The sequence below is a fragment of the Elgaria multicarinata genome, chromosome 2, assembly GCF_023053635.1.
Source record: "Elgaria multicarinata webbii isolate HBS135686 ecotype San Diego chromosome 2, rElgMul1.1.pri, whole genome shotgun sequence".
Classification (NCBI taxonomy): Eukaryota; Metazoa; Chordata; class Lepidosauria; order Squamata; family Anguidae; genus Elgaria; species Elgaria multicarinata.
The window spans coordinates 79,353,946-79,369,406 of NC_086172.1; the positions used below are offsets into that span (position 1 = coordinate 79,353,946).

The 15,461-nt window shown below is 46.1% G+C and overlaps 1 protein-coding gene across 3 annotated transcripts in view; it reads right to left on the reverse strand.

The window, feature by feature from the left end:
- Positions 1 to 485: 485 nt before the first annotated feature.
- Positions 486 to 15,461, reverse strand: part of SLC43A3 (solute carrier family 43 member 3) — a 49,771-nt gene continuing 34,795 nt past the window's right edge. For all 3 annotated transcript variants that reach the window (XM_063116929.1, XM_063116930.1, XM_063116928.1), the window contains 8 exons: positions 14,939 to 15,031; positions 7,496 to 7,635; positions 6,127 to 6,269; positions 5,282 to 5,464; positions 4,127 to 4,246; positions 3,823 to 4,009; positions 2,371 to 2,494; positions 486 to 1,078 (listed from right to left, as the gene is read on the reverse strand). In XM_063116929.1, coding sequence (XP_062972999.1) covers positions 920 to 1,078; positions 2,371 to 2,494; positions 3,823 to 4,009; positions 4,127 to 4,246; positions 5,282 to 5,464; positions 6,127 to 6,269; positions 7,496 to 7,635; positions 14,939 to 15,031 — 1,149 coding nt within the window. In that variant the 3' untranslated portion in view covers positions 486 to 919. The remainder of the gene's footprint in view (positions 1,079 to 2,370; positions 2,495 to 3,822; positions 4,010 to 4,126; positions 4,247 to 5,281; positions 5,465 to 6,126; positions 6,270 to 7,495; positions 7,636 to 14,938; positions 15,032 to 15,461) is intronic.

Consider the following 15,461-nt stretch of genomic DNA (forward strand, 5'->3'; position numbering starts at 1 on the left):
AAACCCACCCTTTTGCTGCTGTGGGGTGGCATCAGGTAATCCCAATGCAGGAGGTAGTGCGGGCTTTCTGGTGGCCAAGGGAAGGTTGCCTTCCGCCCGGGAACACCCCCGGCGCAATGCCAGAGTGAGGACAATTTGGGTCCCTTTTCAATTTAACATTGGACTTCCATAAAACCACCCCCTCCCTGCCCCGTCCCACCACTTAAAAACATTTCCTCTGTCATGTTATTTTAATTAACAAAATAGGTACTTATTTCCATGATGGTTGTTGTTGCTGTTTTTTAAAAAACCTGTTTTTCTTAAATGCATTTTAATGGCTTAAAAAATTCTCCTGATTCTAAACATTTCTTCTTCTTCAAGCTCTGGTACTGACTTTGGTTCCTGAAAATCAACACTGAAATGTATTTTCAAAACTCCAAACCCATGAAGGTTTTACAGCTAATTAAATCGAACTAAAGGGAAGGTAGAAACGTTAAGTCATCCACTTAAAAAGACACATTACACTTTATTATTGGAAATGTTTAAATTAGTTCTAATACTGGCAATTTTGTATGACCCACAAAAATATAGCTCTGTAAAAGAACAAAATTAGAGTCAGTAAAAGGACTTCTAACTCCACATATTAGGAGAAAACAATATGGATTTAATTCCTAGAAAAATAATGCTGTATAAAAGGAAGCAACCAATAATGTCTTTTTGAAACACAAGGGTGATAATCCAAGACAGAGACAGAGATGGTTAAGCACATTTGTTTCAGTGGGCTGAAGCATGGCTGATCGTGTTGGGTTGTGGCTTCCTGGAAGCGAGGCCCAGGGAGTCAAGGCTTTATCTTCGCAGCTTGCTCTTCATTTCCCTTTACAGGTCTTCTTAAGGTTCCCTTTTGTTAGCAGAGGTTCCCAAAGTCTATACAAGGAAGGGCTCAGATGGAGGACTCCAGGCCTGACTTCCCCGCAGTCAAGGTTGTGGGGTCTGTGCCGTGCACTGCAATTTGTTCCTTCTCTTGCCGCTTGCATTCCCGCCACACCGTCCAAGGGTTGACCAAAGCCAGCAGCATTAAGACTATGAAGCCAATGTTCACCTGAAAGAAGGGAGGGGGAAATAAGACAAACAACCTTCCCTTGCAGGGGGCCCTCACTGCTGCTGTCAAGTGCTCCAGAGCTTGAACTCGAAGCGTAAAGATTCGGAGCTGGGCACCTGTGCGCTCACAGAGCCTTTTTCAGGTGCAGAAGGAATAGGGGTGTGTAGCATCATACAGTGCAATGGGCAGAAGTATGAAGCCTCTGGATTGGACAGTCCTGGTATAAATAGCAATACTAGGAGCCTGGACTTTTAGTTTTGACTGGTCAACAAAGGGGTAGTTTCTGGCTTGCTGTACTTCAGCCTGCCAACTTCTAGTTCTTACCACTGACCTCAAGGACACTTCAGTCCAGTTCAAGGTCAGGCACCCATGGGCCTGGTCTGGCTCTCAGAAATGCTGACACTGGGTGTTGATTAATGTTCCCTTGTGTATTCATATTTTCTTTCTCTCATCTTTCCCTCCATCCCCACCACTGCTACACTGAGGCTTAGCAGTGATCAGTTATATAGCACTTTCAATGTGTAAAGAAGTTTCAAGTTATTGTGTGCAGCCCTTTAGCATCAACGCCTGTGAGAGCAGATAATTATTAATACCCTAAGGAACAGAAGCTTGGAAGCGTGTGAGTTGCCTGTGATAGTGTCTGCATGGAAGCATCACTCCATTTTAATGCCCCAAACCCCAAAAGTAGGTTTGATGTGGCAGAGGGGAATCCTCCAGTGCATGCAATCCAAGTTATACCGCTATTATTATTAATTATTATTATTATTATTATTATTATTATTATTATTTGCAGCGCAGGCCAGTCCTCCTAGTGCCTGCTTTGAAATGAAGACTAGGAAGGGCCAAGATTGCTTCAGAGAGGGTATGTGAGAACTCTGATGCAATGAATGAGCCTCCTTCCCTTCCTCCAAGGATGCCTTGTGTGGTCCAGTGACCAGATGCACAGCAGGTAGGGCTCCTGTGCTTCTATAAATAGTAGGATAGAAGTGGGATTTGGGGCAAAGCAGAAGTAAGAGAGACGCCACCTGCCAGAAGCCAGTCATCTACACAACTATCAAAAATACAGGACCCACATCTACCCTTACAACTGATCACCCAATTGAGCGGATAGCTCCACGGTTGACCAAAATGACTCCATGGCTCTAGGACAATTTGAACTCAAGTCTCCTAGCTCCAACCCCACTACTACCCCACAGTGTCTTGCAAACATGTTTCCCCTCACAATAGAGCCTTGCTTTGAGGCATGGACTGCCACACAGTGAAACAGGTGCACTGGGATATGGAACACTCACATAAAAGGGATCCCCGTTGAGTGGGCCCTTGACCAGTGCGACGCAGGGATACTGTAGGAGAGACACCACCGCTGAGAGTCCCATCACCAGACCATAGAGCTTCCCAAAATGTTCCAGCGGAAATCTGCCAAGAGGGAATAAAAAAAAGGGAGGCTCATGAGAAAAGGGGACACGGCATTTCTAAGTGGCCGCTGCTCTGCTTCTTGTTCACCTCCCTTCTTGACCCTTTGCCTTCTGTGTCCCTTTACTTCCTCCTCATCAGGAGGAAGGACAGCAGATTTTGCATCCCTGGTAAGGTCAAGGAACAGGGCAGAACATTTGTTTGGAGTATCTGCATCAATATTTCATGACTCCCAAGCAACACAGCAGAACGGCATTTTGATGTTCAGTAGATTTAATTCATGGAATAATTTAAGGAAAGGCATGTGCTTAAATGCAACTGAGCCTAGGAATGTACTTCCATATCTACTTGATCACCAACACAAACAGAAAACAATCAGCAGGCTTACACACAGTTTTCTACAGTACGTTCGGCTGAGTACAACAGCCACTTCTCCACAGTGCTGCCAGCATAGCTAACTGCAAAAGAGGAGTGTTAACAAGCCAGATCAGTGGTTAATCTAACCCAATTTCCTGTGTCTGACAGAGACCAGCTCCAGAAACCCAGAAAAGAGCAAATGTCTATGAACTGTGTAAGTTGTTTCTAAAGCATAATTCTGTAGTCTGCACTGAAGTCTAACAGCTAAAGCCATTATTGTTATTAGCAACAACAACAGTAGTAGAGGTAGTAGACGATGAGGATGAGGATGTCCTTAGCTAGACCTAAGGTTTATCCCGGGATCATCCCGGGGTAGTCCCTGCCTGCTCCCGGGATCCCCTGTGTGTCATTTACATGAACAGGGATGACCCTGGGATGAACCCAGGATAAACCTTAAGGCTAGCTAAGGCCGATGATGGGCCATTTTTATTGAAAAACAAACAAATCAAAGCCAAAAAAGAGAAAAGAATCAATGCTAAAAAGAGATTGTGTGGAGACTTGTGGAGTGCAAAAGAGCTGACTGATTGCTTTTTATTCAGCCTAATCATGCATGTCCCCCAATGCCATGGGTCTGAGTATCACTGAACGGCAGATATCAAAACGCTTCTCTGTTTTCAGCCTTCCCTTTCTCTTTCCCCTACCTCTAAGGGAGGCAGGGGCCATAGTACGGGGTGGGCCTGCAGCTCAGTGGTGGAGCACATGCTTTGCATGCAGAAGGTTCCAGATTCAATCTTTGGCTTCTCTGGCTAAGAATCCTGCCTGATACCCTGGAGAGCTGTTGCCAGTCAGAATCGACAAAAGTGGGCTAGACAGACTCATGGTCTGACTTGGTATACGGCAGCTTCCTGTATCCCTAAGCCACCTCTTCCAAGCCAACCCTTCCCTCTTTTTCACTGAGAGACCCAATCACTTACGCAATAGCTAAGAAGGCAGCGTTGCCTCCATAGAGGAAGGAACGGCTCAGAACCTGCAGGATAAAGGTGGCGTACTGCACAGGGAGCACTGGAATGGAGGCACAGATTGAGAAGGCCATGCACTGCAACACCGTGATGGCCAGCGATAACACACAGGAACGCAGGTCCGCAAGAGAATCCGATACCCCTGAGATGGGAGACAGAGAATGCCACCAGAAAGAAATCAGAGGCCAGCCAAGAAACCCTCGGAGCACCAAAATCCCTTCTGAAGGAAGTAAGCACCCGTAACTTGTGAAGGACATACCTTGGGAACTCTCGCCCTTTTTCTGTCGATGTTTATGACGGTCAAGAATAAGACCATTCCAGGGGGCGCAGAGGACTCCACACAGCTGGGTGAGGGCAAAAGCATTGGTGTAGACACTCACTGTTGACAAAAGAAAAAATAAAGACAACGGAATGACAAAGTCCCCCCAAACGGCCTTTCTGCAGTAGCACAAAAATCTTCCCAAGCTTTTCATAGATATAACCCATACTAGGTGTTAATGTGATGCCAGGAGGAATGAAAGTCTAAATTCTTTAGCTCTCCACTGGTTCCCAGGATAAAGCAGTCTTTATTTCTAGGAAGTACCTCCTCTTGGTTGCTTCCAGCAAGTATGACACACTAAGGAGAAAAACTTCCCCTTAGCTACCAGACCAGAAACTGGCAGCAAGTTTCTGGCACTGCTTGTATACAAGCTTTTGTGATGACACCATTTGAATTTCACTGCAGCAGTGAAATGGTTGCACCCCAACCCCAAAGCTTGAGGAAAAGAGCGGTTCTGAGGAGAGAAGGCCTTTCCTGGGGAGAAGCAGCTTTTCTCTCCTGGAAAGAGGCAGGGGACGACGACACCAAAACCAAGCGAGCAAAAACAGAAGAAAGCCTCAAAATATACATATACTCAAAATATCTATACTTGAAACTTTTAAAAAAGAGAGAAGAAAAAAGAGTGCTTTTGCATTTCATTAGAAACATTCCTCCAGCATTTTTTAAAAAATGAACTTATTGTTCTTTCTAGTAAGGCAACATTTCTCACAACTCATTCTTTTCTCTCTACACTCCCGTGCTCCAGTCAATTGCTGGGGAACAGGGGTGGGAGGGTGCTGTTGCACCATGTCCTGCTTGTTCATCCCTGGTTGATGGCTGGTTGGCCGCTGTGTGAACAGAGTGCTGGACTAGATGGACCCTTGGTGTGATCCCGCATGGCACTTCTTATGGTCTCATGTTCTTAATTCCTCTCGGTAAGTCTTATCCATCTCCACCTGCATCTTTCTCTGTGTTTGCTTCTCACCCATCCTACATCCGTTACCTCCCCTCCCGACTCTACCTTTGGTGGTCCTATAGTCTTCCCCAAAGGAGATAACCTATTAATTATCACCTGAATGTTCCCCCCACCCCTGATTCCCTGGGTTCCTTCAGTACCAAGCGAGGTGTTTCCACCAGCCAATTGTGTCAGCATGGGGTTGAGGGTGCCGATGAAGAGGTAATGGCGCAGCTGCATCACTGACAGCCACATCAGATGCCAGAAAAACAATTGGGAGAAGACACAGTTCCGGAAGGATTTGACAGCTGGCTCTTTGAAGCTTGGTGCAGTCACAGTATCAGCTTTAAAAAAAGAAGGGGAAGGGGAGAAGATACAATGTGTGGGTATCAACACTGAATTAATCTTTATGTCACAGAGACCAGGATGTGTTCACACTTACACTTTACTACTGCTTCATTGCTGACATTCGCAGCGTGAAAGAGACTTTCCTAAGCATAAATCACATACACAAGCATTGAACTGGTTTTATGACTGCTTAAAAAAAATTAATTGGCTCAACACGTAGAGATCTAGAGAAGAGTTCATGCTGACTTCAACACAGAAAAAGTGGTCATGTGAAGCAGATTTTAGTATGCGTTTTATACTTTGGCAGTAGTAATGTGACGTTAAACATGATTAAAATCTTACAGGATTTCAGGCAATAGTTCATACCTCTTGGGAGAACCACACAGAGTGAACCATTATGACATTTGCATTCACTCTTCCTGCCTGCCCACTCCACCCCCAAAATAATAAGTGTTGACTGTGATAGTCCAGAAGCACATGGGGCTTTATTCTCTAACTGGAAAGGTGAGGATGGGTGACCACCTATGATTTATTAGTAGCTAGACTGTAGGGGAGCAGACCCTAGGAGATGATCTAGAAAGAACTGGCTAATATGAAGATCCACCAGTGTATAACCTCTAACCATAGATCCTGCAAACTGGTTTCACCCGGTCTCTACCTTTGTGGGCAGCATTTCCTTCTTTGAGTGCTGAGTCAGCATGGAGATTATCTGAGTCCTGGGCTTCATCCACACCTGGGTTCTTGTTGGAACGTTGTTCCTCATAGGTGCGATATGACTGGGACCTTCTCTTACAGCTCAATCTGTGGACACAGGGAATATGACTAGTACCTTGTCCCCACATCCCCCTACACATACTCATCTTCGGGATGTATTTCCCCACATCTGCCATACAAAGAGCTAAAACAAAAATTCTACACATGTGCAGAGAGAGAGAGACAGATGTATACAAGGAAGCCTTAATTTTTCCAGCCAATGCAACATGACAAGAAAATATTAAATTGTAACAATGTTGATCACAATGCTAAATCAATAACAATTTTGACAACATACATAACCTATAAATGGACAGCCAAACATACAAAAGAAAAAAGGGGAAAGGCACAAGAAACCGAAAGCTCAACCATATATAGCTGTGAGCAATCCCTGTTGTAATGCAAAGTATTCTGAGGTGGCCTGGTCTTGAATGGGCAATTCCGACTCAACAGCTTTATATGAAATCTGCTCCTGATATAGATGAAAACCGACAGAATTGGTTTGTTGATATGGATCAACACACTTTTGGACTCTTCTTGTGGGGGGTGGCTCTGGGGACTGTTATGAAGACCACCTCCACTTCAAAATTTATCACTACACCACTGGATTTGAAGCAGGGAAATACAGATAGTGCAAGAGGTAAGTATTCCATCTCTACTGGCTGCTCCTCTGCTCATCCTTCCCCCTTCAAGAAGTGGCTTTTTCTTTCCAAAAAGGGCCATTTCTGAGCAGCCCAGATTACATTTTTCAGAAGGACTTCTGATGGTACTGCTGAAAGATCATCTCAGAAAAAGCTTGGGAGGGAGGCAAATACAAGGAAGGATGTGAATCTGGGATTGACAGCTCACCCCCAAAAGTTGCCTGGCTACCTTTCAGCCTTTAAGAGCAGGATGATGTGCAAAAAGTCAGCAGAAAATCAACTTGAGAGAGAATGGCTGCTTTGCACACCCAACTGCTGTTAAAGGCACAGTTACAGTGGTCCGTTGAAGAGTTGCTAACCCTATGTGAATTCCAGTGCTTGTGTTCAAAGCAGCGGCTCGAAACAGCATTCAGAAGGCATTATTGCCTTTAACAGAGCAACTGATACAATATTTTCTGGGCATCTTCTTTCTGTTTAGTCAGTTAAGTTCCAGGCACAATAGTAGTGTGAAAACGGAAAGAAGGAAAAAATGGAGGGGGTTAGACAAGGGACTGAGAGTTTGGAGGACACACAGGATGGGTGGGTGGGTGGAGCTGCATATCAGAGACGGGGGTACAGACAAATGCTGCTTACCCATATGTGTAATCGGGGGGCAGTGGGTAAGGGATATGGCGTCGGGGCATCAGAAAGAACGTGCGGACCAAGTGCCAGGCGCTGCAGGCAGACATGAACAGGAACATGCTTCTCAGCGAGTGGCCTTTTTCGAACAGCAGCTGTGGGCAAACAGCACAAGCCTGAGGTACCCTGCCTGCATGTCTACTCGCTTGTCAGTGTCCTCTGATCACTCATTTCCCTCAGGACCACAGCATGGAAGGGCAGGGTTAAATTCCTCCTCCCAACTAGCTGCAATCTTGACAATTATCCGCTCTCTCCAGCAGCTGCCTTTAGTGCTTTGTTTTCTTTTTTGAAAATGTGCATGTCAAATGCAAAGGTGTATTTCACCTCCTGTCCAATTTAGCCCTCCAGAGAATCAGAGGTGCTAGCAGCAACTTAAGTTGTTGCCTGCCACTCCTGTCACCATTCCAGGTGAATCGCCCTCCACGAGCTGCCATTCCTTCTGTTGACATCTTGAGAGGCCCTAGGTGTGTGTGTGGGGGGGAGTGTTTTCAGACTATGGGCAGAAGCCAATTTTGGAGATGTTCTTGGGGGGGGGGCTGCGTATTCCTGTGGTGGGCGAGGCCAAAGGCAAAAGGGGTGGGGACAACTGAAGCACAGTTTAGCTTATAGCGCTTACTGCCAATAATCAAGCTTTAGGAGGAACATTTCAACCTTGGAGAAGGGGAAAAGAAGCATGCAAAAGCTAGGAAACCAGGGGGCAGGGGCTGGCCAGCTGGGGAACCCCAAAAGGGCTGGATCGGAACCACAGAGGGCTGGATTTGACTCGCGGGCCTGAAGTTCAACAAATACACCCTGCCCTAGTTGGTAGGTTTCCTATATGCTTTGCCCAACAATCCATAGAACAGGTGCTTCTGATCTCTGGACCTCAGTTATTCATTCTGCCTATGAAGAGGAAGTAAAATGCCCTCAAGAAACCATGCCTTGCATTCCCTACTGTGATCAGAGTTTTGCCACAATGCAGCTTTAGGAAACTGACTCATGAGTTCAGGAAGCAACATGATCACACACATATATAGTGCAATACCGAAGCTAGAATTGAACCCTTGTGGGTAAACATCAAGTCTTCCACTTAACCACAACTTCCTAAGGAAATCAGCCAGGCCTGCTGCACTTTCTCTCTGCTTTCGCTACTTCCCCATGTTCTCTGTCACATGGCTGGTTTAGGTCACCAAAGGATTCTGTCTGAGTCTTAGTTTCCTGATGAGCTCTCTCACCTGATCCCAGTAATCTCTTAACTCAACTCTCTGCATCCAAAGAGACAACTGTAATGCCAACGAACAGAGGGACTGTCTTCTGCTTTGTGTGCATGGGTCCTTGTGGTGCATGGTGCTCCAGAAATCCAGTCAGGAATCTCTTGGGTATGTTAGCCTCATTGGAAAGGCTCAGTGGGGAAAACAAAATCTATCAATACATTCAAGGCAAAGGGTTGAGTCCCTGACTGAATAGTTGATAACCCAAGGCCAAACTGCAAGGGACATGAGGCTGCCTGACTTTTCTTCTTCCTCAATGGTTTGTTTTAATGAAAAAAGGGCTGAGGCATTGTGTGTTTAAGTGCTGGAGGAATAGGGGGGCTGCTTAACCCCTTTCCTTCCTGATGTCTATCCACTCAAAATTCACCCACCCCCCATACATTACTTTCTCACCCACAAGGACAAGGGCAGAATTTCTTCCACAGGAGAAAAGCAGATGGGGTGGGGGAGAGATTGTCAGTAGACAAATGGCAAGAAGTCAAAGGGTTGAACAACCTCTCTGCCCCATACCCACCTAGATCTTTTGCTCCAAAGGTGTTCCAAACACAGTGCTCCCAGCCTTTCCAATCAAAATACATTGTATAACTTTTTGTGTACATTGATGGTGCTATATAAATAATAAAATAATAATAATAATAATAATTCTGGTTTAAAAAAAAGGGGGAGGAGCTGTAGGAGGATTAAAATTTGAAGAGGTGGATTGTCTGGACCCCCTGTAAAATTCCATGAATGAGGCATAGCAATTGCATAGTAAAAACCTCACTAGAAGCACCCAAAGGGACAGCTCCCTGAGGGCTCCATCACACCAGTGTTTCATCCCACTCTCATCATGCCTGGTTTGAGGTTTTGCAGCACGGCACTCAGGTGACATCATGCCTGTCCTGCAGGCACCCCGCCTCTTCCCCTCCCTTTTTTGGGTTTTCCTAGAGCGGGGAAAGTCTGGATTATTTCCCCCAAACGGAATGAAAGCACCCTTCAGCCCCCATGTAGTGCTGTCCTCTCGCTATTTCCTTTGTTGGGCGCATGCACTTTGGAGAGCTTGCAGACGAAAGGGTAGGGTGCAGTTCTCCCCTCTAGCACCGTGTTGGCAAATCACTAGACAGCAAAGCCAGAGCAAGGGGGGAAGGAGCCTGCACCTATCACAATGTTACAACCAATGAACTGGAGGCAGAAGGAGAAGGGGTGGGATGGGGTGGGGTGGAGTGGAGTGGAGTGGAGCAAACAAGTGAAAGGGAGGGTTCATCGCTCTAGCACGATACCACAAACCCACATGAAAGAAGCCATTACCTTGACATGCTAATGAAATGGAGCTAGAAATCACGGAAACAAACCAGGGAGAAAAGTAGGTGTGATGGAGCCCTGAGATGTGTCTGGGTGCGGTGGGCAGACTGTGGGCAGAATGAGACAGGCAACTGTATGTCATCATTTGTTTGTCCCTTAGCCTCTGCTCTGACCTAACTAGTAATCAGCTGAAGGCACAAGGATGACACCTAATACATAGTTGAGCTACTAAGAGGATCAATGGTCTGAAAATGTCACAGGTTCACTACAAGCTGCAAACGCTGTTAATTCTCCAGTGTCCAATAGCAAAGCGGCTGACAGTTTGCTAAACTAATGCTCTTTAGAGAGCATCAGTTAACTAATCAATCAGTAGTACAAGGATGAGAGGATAGGGTTTGTTTCTGTGTTTTAACCAGAAAATGAATCTGCTTCAGGATGAGGAGAGACAAACTGCTACATATGACCTTAGCTTTAAGTGTGAGAAGTGAATCCAGTTTAAATGTCCCTAAATATGAAATTAATATGAAATCTCAGTATTTTCCTCCAATTTTTCTCTGACATTGCTTGCCTCGTCCCCTCCAATCACCCAAATCGTATCTCTCTCTTCTATTCCTTTCTCTATACCAGCCTTCTCCAGATGTTTTATTTAGCAATTCCCATCATCCCTGACTACTGGCCATGCTGGCTTGGGCTGTAGGAAGTTGTAGTCCAAAGTATCTGGAGGGCATGAGGTTGGAGAAGGCTGATTTACACCCACCCTTATATCTTGCTCACTTAAGGTTTCTATCTGTCCTGTTTTTGCACAGGACTCTGCCTTCATGGCACCACGTTCGTGCTGCTCTACCACCAAACCCTGTGGTATTGCTGCTGCAGGGTGGTGGTGCGGGATTTCCGGCGGCCATTCGCCTCACTGGGTCCAGCCCCTGCACTTCACTCATCTTCTGGTGACCAATCGGAGGTCACCTTCTATCAGACCACGCCTCCGGTGTGATGCCAGAGCGAGGTCAGACGGCTGAAGAGCTGCAGTGACCTCGCTCTAGCAGGAAAAGCCAGGGTAAGTCCCCAACTTCTCCAGTGCGCAGCTTCACAGGAAAGCCCCGTGGTGGCTGCTGCATCGTATCAACAACACAGCGCCACCGCAGGGCTTTTAAAGTGTGTAGACAGCCCCCAGGCTGTTTCTTTCAATGTCTAAACCAGCTGCTAGTTCAGGCCATAAGAAAGCCAGTCACTGGCTCAGTGAGTGCTGATACATTAGGTGGGGCAGAAGGGAGGTGACACCTTGGCTAGCTGTGTCCACACTCCTCCCTCCCTGCCACAGATGGTCATGTGATGGTGCTATGCCTAGGCTGATGACTCAGTATCACAGAGGCCAGCCATCATTTCTTAGGTGGAAAGTGCACAGCAGGGGAGCTTTCAGACAAAGCTTTTTGGGCATGTAATGGCACTGCCTCATTCAGGCTGCTTCCAGATGAGCATTTATTTTGAAGTTGCCATGGCTCATTCATTCACATTTCATGAGGCCCAGATGATGGCATTACGTTTGTAATCCCCTCCACGTTTTTGCAGCAGTTTTCATGACTTGTGGGCAAGAAAATGTGTAATGGAAGTTTGTGGGAGGAGTTGTCTTTGGGGAAGATTGATGACGTGTTGGAGATGCCCCTCCTTTCCCAACTGCTTGCTGTACGTTTCCTGTTGCAGAAGCATTTTGTGTCCTGAAACTCAACTCCTTTCCCCTAAGGAGTTTTGCCATTTTCCTCCAGTATTTTGTCATGTTTTGCTTGATCTTAAAAAAGAAGAACTGCATGCATGCTTTTGGCGAGGTCTGCTTCTGGCTTTTCCAGACAGCACAGACAGCCATTCCATTTAATTAATTGTTTGCTTCGTTACTTTATTTCTGGAACAGAATGTCTCCAACAATCAGGGCTGGGCGGAGGGGGGGGCAGTGGGGCCAGTTGGCATGAGCCTATGATTTTGAGGGGGCCTACTCCAAGTCCCCCTGGTAGAGGCAAAGGGGGACCCTTTGGTAAAGATTTGTTACAAAGTAGCTCTCCTGTGAGTGAGCAGTACTAACACTTACAAGGCAAAGTTGCTTGATTTTTCTGTTGTTGTTGATGAATTTGCCCAACGAAAAGCACGTAAAGCATTTCTGAATGTGAAGAAGTGATGTCTTATATACATCATGAATAAAAGTGCTTGCCATTACCTTTTTTATGAATCGTTCTAGTTCATATGTATTTAGAACTGATTAAAAATACTTAATGAGCAGTTTGAAATGGGGCCTACACTTCCCATCTGGCCCAGGCCTATTACCAGCTTTGCCCGGCCCTGCCAACAATAGCACTGGAATTGCCTGTTTGCAGCTTCCTTTTTTTAAAATTAATGTATGTTAGCAGACTTCTGATAAACAGAAGTGCACAAAGTCTGTAAAACAAATTTGTGTGAGGCAACTTCGTGGTAGGGATGGAATGCCAAGTCTTGCTTGCTTACTTGCTTTAAAAAACAAAGAAGTGATCCTGATGTTGATGGGGAGGGGAATCTTCTCAATTCTTTTTTTTTTTTAAGTGTATGCATGCATTTGGTGCAATCTGCTTCCAGCTCTTCCAACAGCATTAGCAGCCAATTAATTAATTATTTCCTTTACAGCAGGTATGGGGAACCTGCAACCTGGGGCACCCCTTGGATTCCTGCCAATTGGGATGGGGAGCAAAGTGCAGGGGAATTACCACTGTTATCTTCAGCCACAGATTGGAGATAACAGTGGGATCCGGCTTTGCCTGCTGGTCATCATCCCAACTAGGACAAGTGGCATGTGAAGCCATTGACTTGGCCAGCACTTAGAAGAGCTCCTCCTCCAAGCACGGACTGACTCCATTCACATGTCACTTGTTGCCCCAATCAGGATGGCAAGTGGTGCACAAAGAAGGCACCCAGCAAAGCCAGCTCTTGGAGAAGAGCTGGCTGAGTCCCTTATTCTCTCTGTGTGAAGAAAGGCAAAATGGGTGAGGTGAGGTTAGTCAGGGCCGGTGCTACCATAGAGGCCACTCAGGCGGCCGCCTAGAGCACCAAGCTAAGAGGGGGGCCGGGCGCAGCGCAGCACTCATGTGCATTGGCTATGAGCCAGCCCGGCCCAAGGTTTCATCTGGGCCTGGGTGGGCGAGATGGCACCCCTCGCCCGCCCAGCCAAAGCGAAGCCAGGGATGCTGGGGTGGGGGTGGGGCGGCTCCACGTTCGGACTTCCGGAAGGTTCCCGGAAGAGGGAGAGAGAGAGAGAGAGTATGGGTGAAGGGGGTGCATGGGGTCTTTGAGTGAATGCATGTGTTCATGCGTGTGTTTGTTTGGAGTGAGTGATGCTGAGTTTGGAGTGTGTGTGCGCGCGTGTGAGTTGTGGGGGATGATTTGGAGGTGATATTCCTATTAAATAATGCATTTTAGACCCGTAGACGTTCCTTTCCAATTTGTTTGCTATAATTGGCATGACGTATTTCTTGCACTTTAAAATAAATTTAGCAGTTTCAAGTTTTGTGCTTCTTATTTTTTCCAGGAAACATAAGTTCTTAAAAATCAAAGTTGGCATTTTTGGGGGCGGGGGGTGAAAGTAGCTCACCTTGCCTAGGGCGCAAAATAGTCTGGCACCGGCCCTGAGGTTAGTGTCATGTGGAGGAGCTTCATGGGGCAGCATTTCCTCCTGATGCCATCTGGCTGCTTCATTGGTTGGAGGGGGCAATTCGGCCCCCAGACCAAATGAGGTTCCCCACTCCTGCTCTATAGCTTTACTCCTAGAACATTAAACTCTTCCAACATCCTCCCTGAAATAGTCAGCTTCACTTCACAGTTTGCTTCGAATGAAAGTATGTCAGTGGATTTCTGGGGAAATAGAGTTGCTATGAAAAATGTAATAGCGTGGAACAATTTTGTGGTGTTGTTGGGGAACTGAGGCTTTCGTTTTACAAAGCAGCAATTGTGCATCCTGACGGAGAGGGAATCTGTTCAGTTCCAAGTCTCTTCTCACTGCCAGCAAACAGCTTTGTGTAGAAGTTTAAAAGGCTTGGTTGCTAGAGGCTACAGGGAGCCTGTGCAGGAAGAGAAAGGGCAGGGGAGTCTCCTCCATGCAACAGTAAGTCCCCACACTTGTTTTAAAACAGTAATTTTGAAAAAGTTATTTTAAACTGGAGTTTTCTCCCTGTCTAGTTCATTTTTGGTTTCAGAGCCAGGGAGGGGGAAAAGAGCAGTTCAAAGCACAAGAGGGAGGGCTGAGGATGGGGGGGGCAGCATAGAGAGAAGGACCCGTCCACCCCCACTTTATAGCCAGTGTTTTCTTTTTACAAAGCTTCTCTGAAGAGACCACAAGCACATTAGGAAAAAAGGAGGGGGAAGAACTGTTCTTTTCCCACCCACACAGCTATGTTCCATCCCAGTAGTGTGGCTGGAACATAATTGGATGCATATAAGTGAAAAAGCAAAAATTCTATTGCAATTCTGACCATAGCTGATGTTGGAAAAGCAGTGATATTGCAGCACTGGGAGCCCTGCTTCTGGAAGAACCCTCAAGGAATTTGGGGCAGGGGGGCGGAAAGGTCCAGATGATGTTGTCTTCATTTTGTAGCCCTCCCATGTTTTCTTACCACCCCTTATGTCTTTTTTTTTTCTTACCAGAAAAAGAATCACTTAAAGAAGAAAAGATGGAAGAGCTGCACAATGCCTTTTGGTGATTTGCACTAATGCGCTAGGAGCCCTCCATCTGGAAGCAGCACACGAGGAAGGGCAGAGGTTTCGTGTGTGTGTGTGTGTGTGTGTGTGTGTGTGTGTGTTTCTTAAGAAACTGTGGTAATGCTACACCTTTTCCAATCTTTAGAAAACAGCCACCCACCTTGATGATAAGAAATACAGCAGAGGAAGAGTCAAAGGCCCCATTGTAGAGGGTAATGATGGTTGAGCGATGTTTTCCAAACAGGTTCCCAACCTGGAGAGAGGAATAAAACCCCAAACAAATTGACTCATTTTCTGGAATGGTCAGCTGATCACAGAAAAGTGCCCAATTCTCTGTGAGCTTGGATAAGATCACAAGATTATAGCTGTCGAGAAACAACCTTCTTATAAGTCAAAAGCTACACATCCATCCATCCATCCATCATCAAACCAGCTTCTTCTATTTCTATTCCCACCATCTGATGTTTTTCAGATCTAGATCAGGCTTAAACGTTTTTGAAATTGGAAAAAAAAGTCAAAATGGCACCACTTCCCTAACTCATGTTTAATGTCTCACAGAGATGTAGACTAGAGGAAGGGAAATGGTACCCACTCTGGAATCTGTTGCCACCCAAACAAAACACCATTTCATGGTTAGAGTAGACCCACCACCACCACTACCATTACAAAAGTTCTCCTGAAAA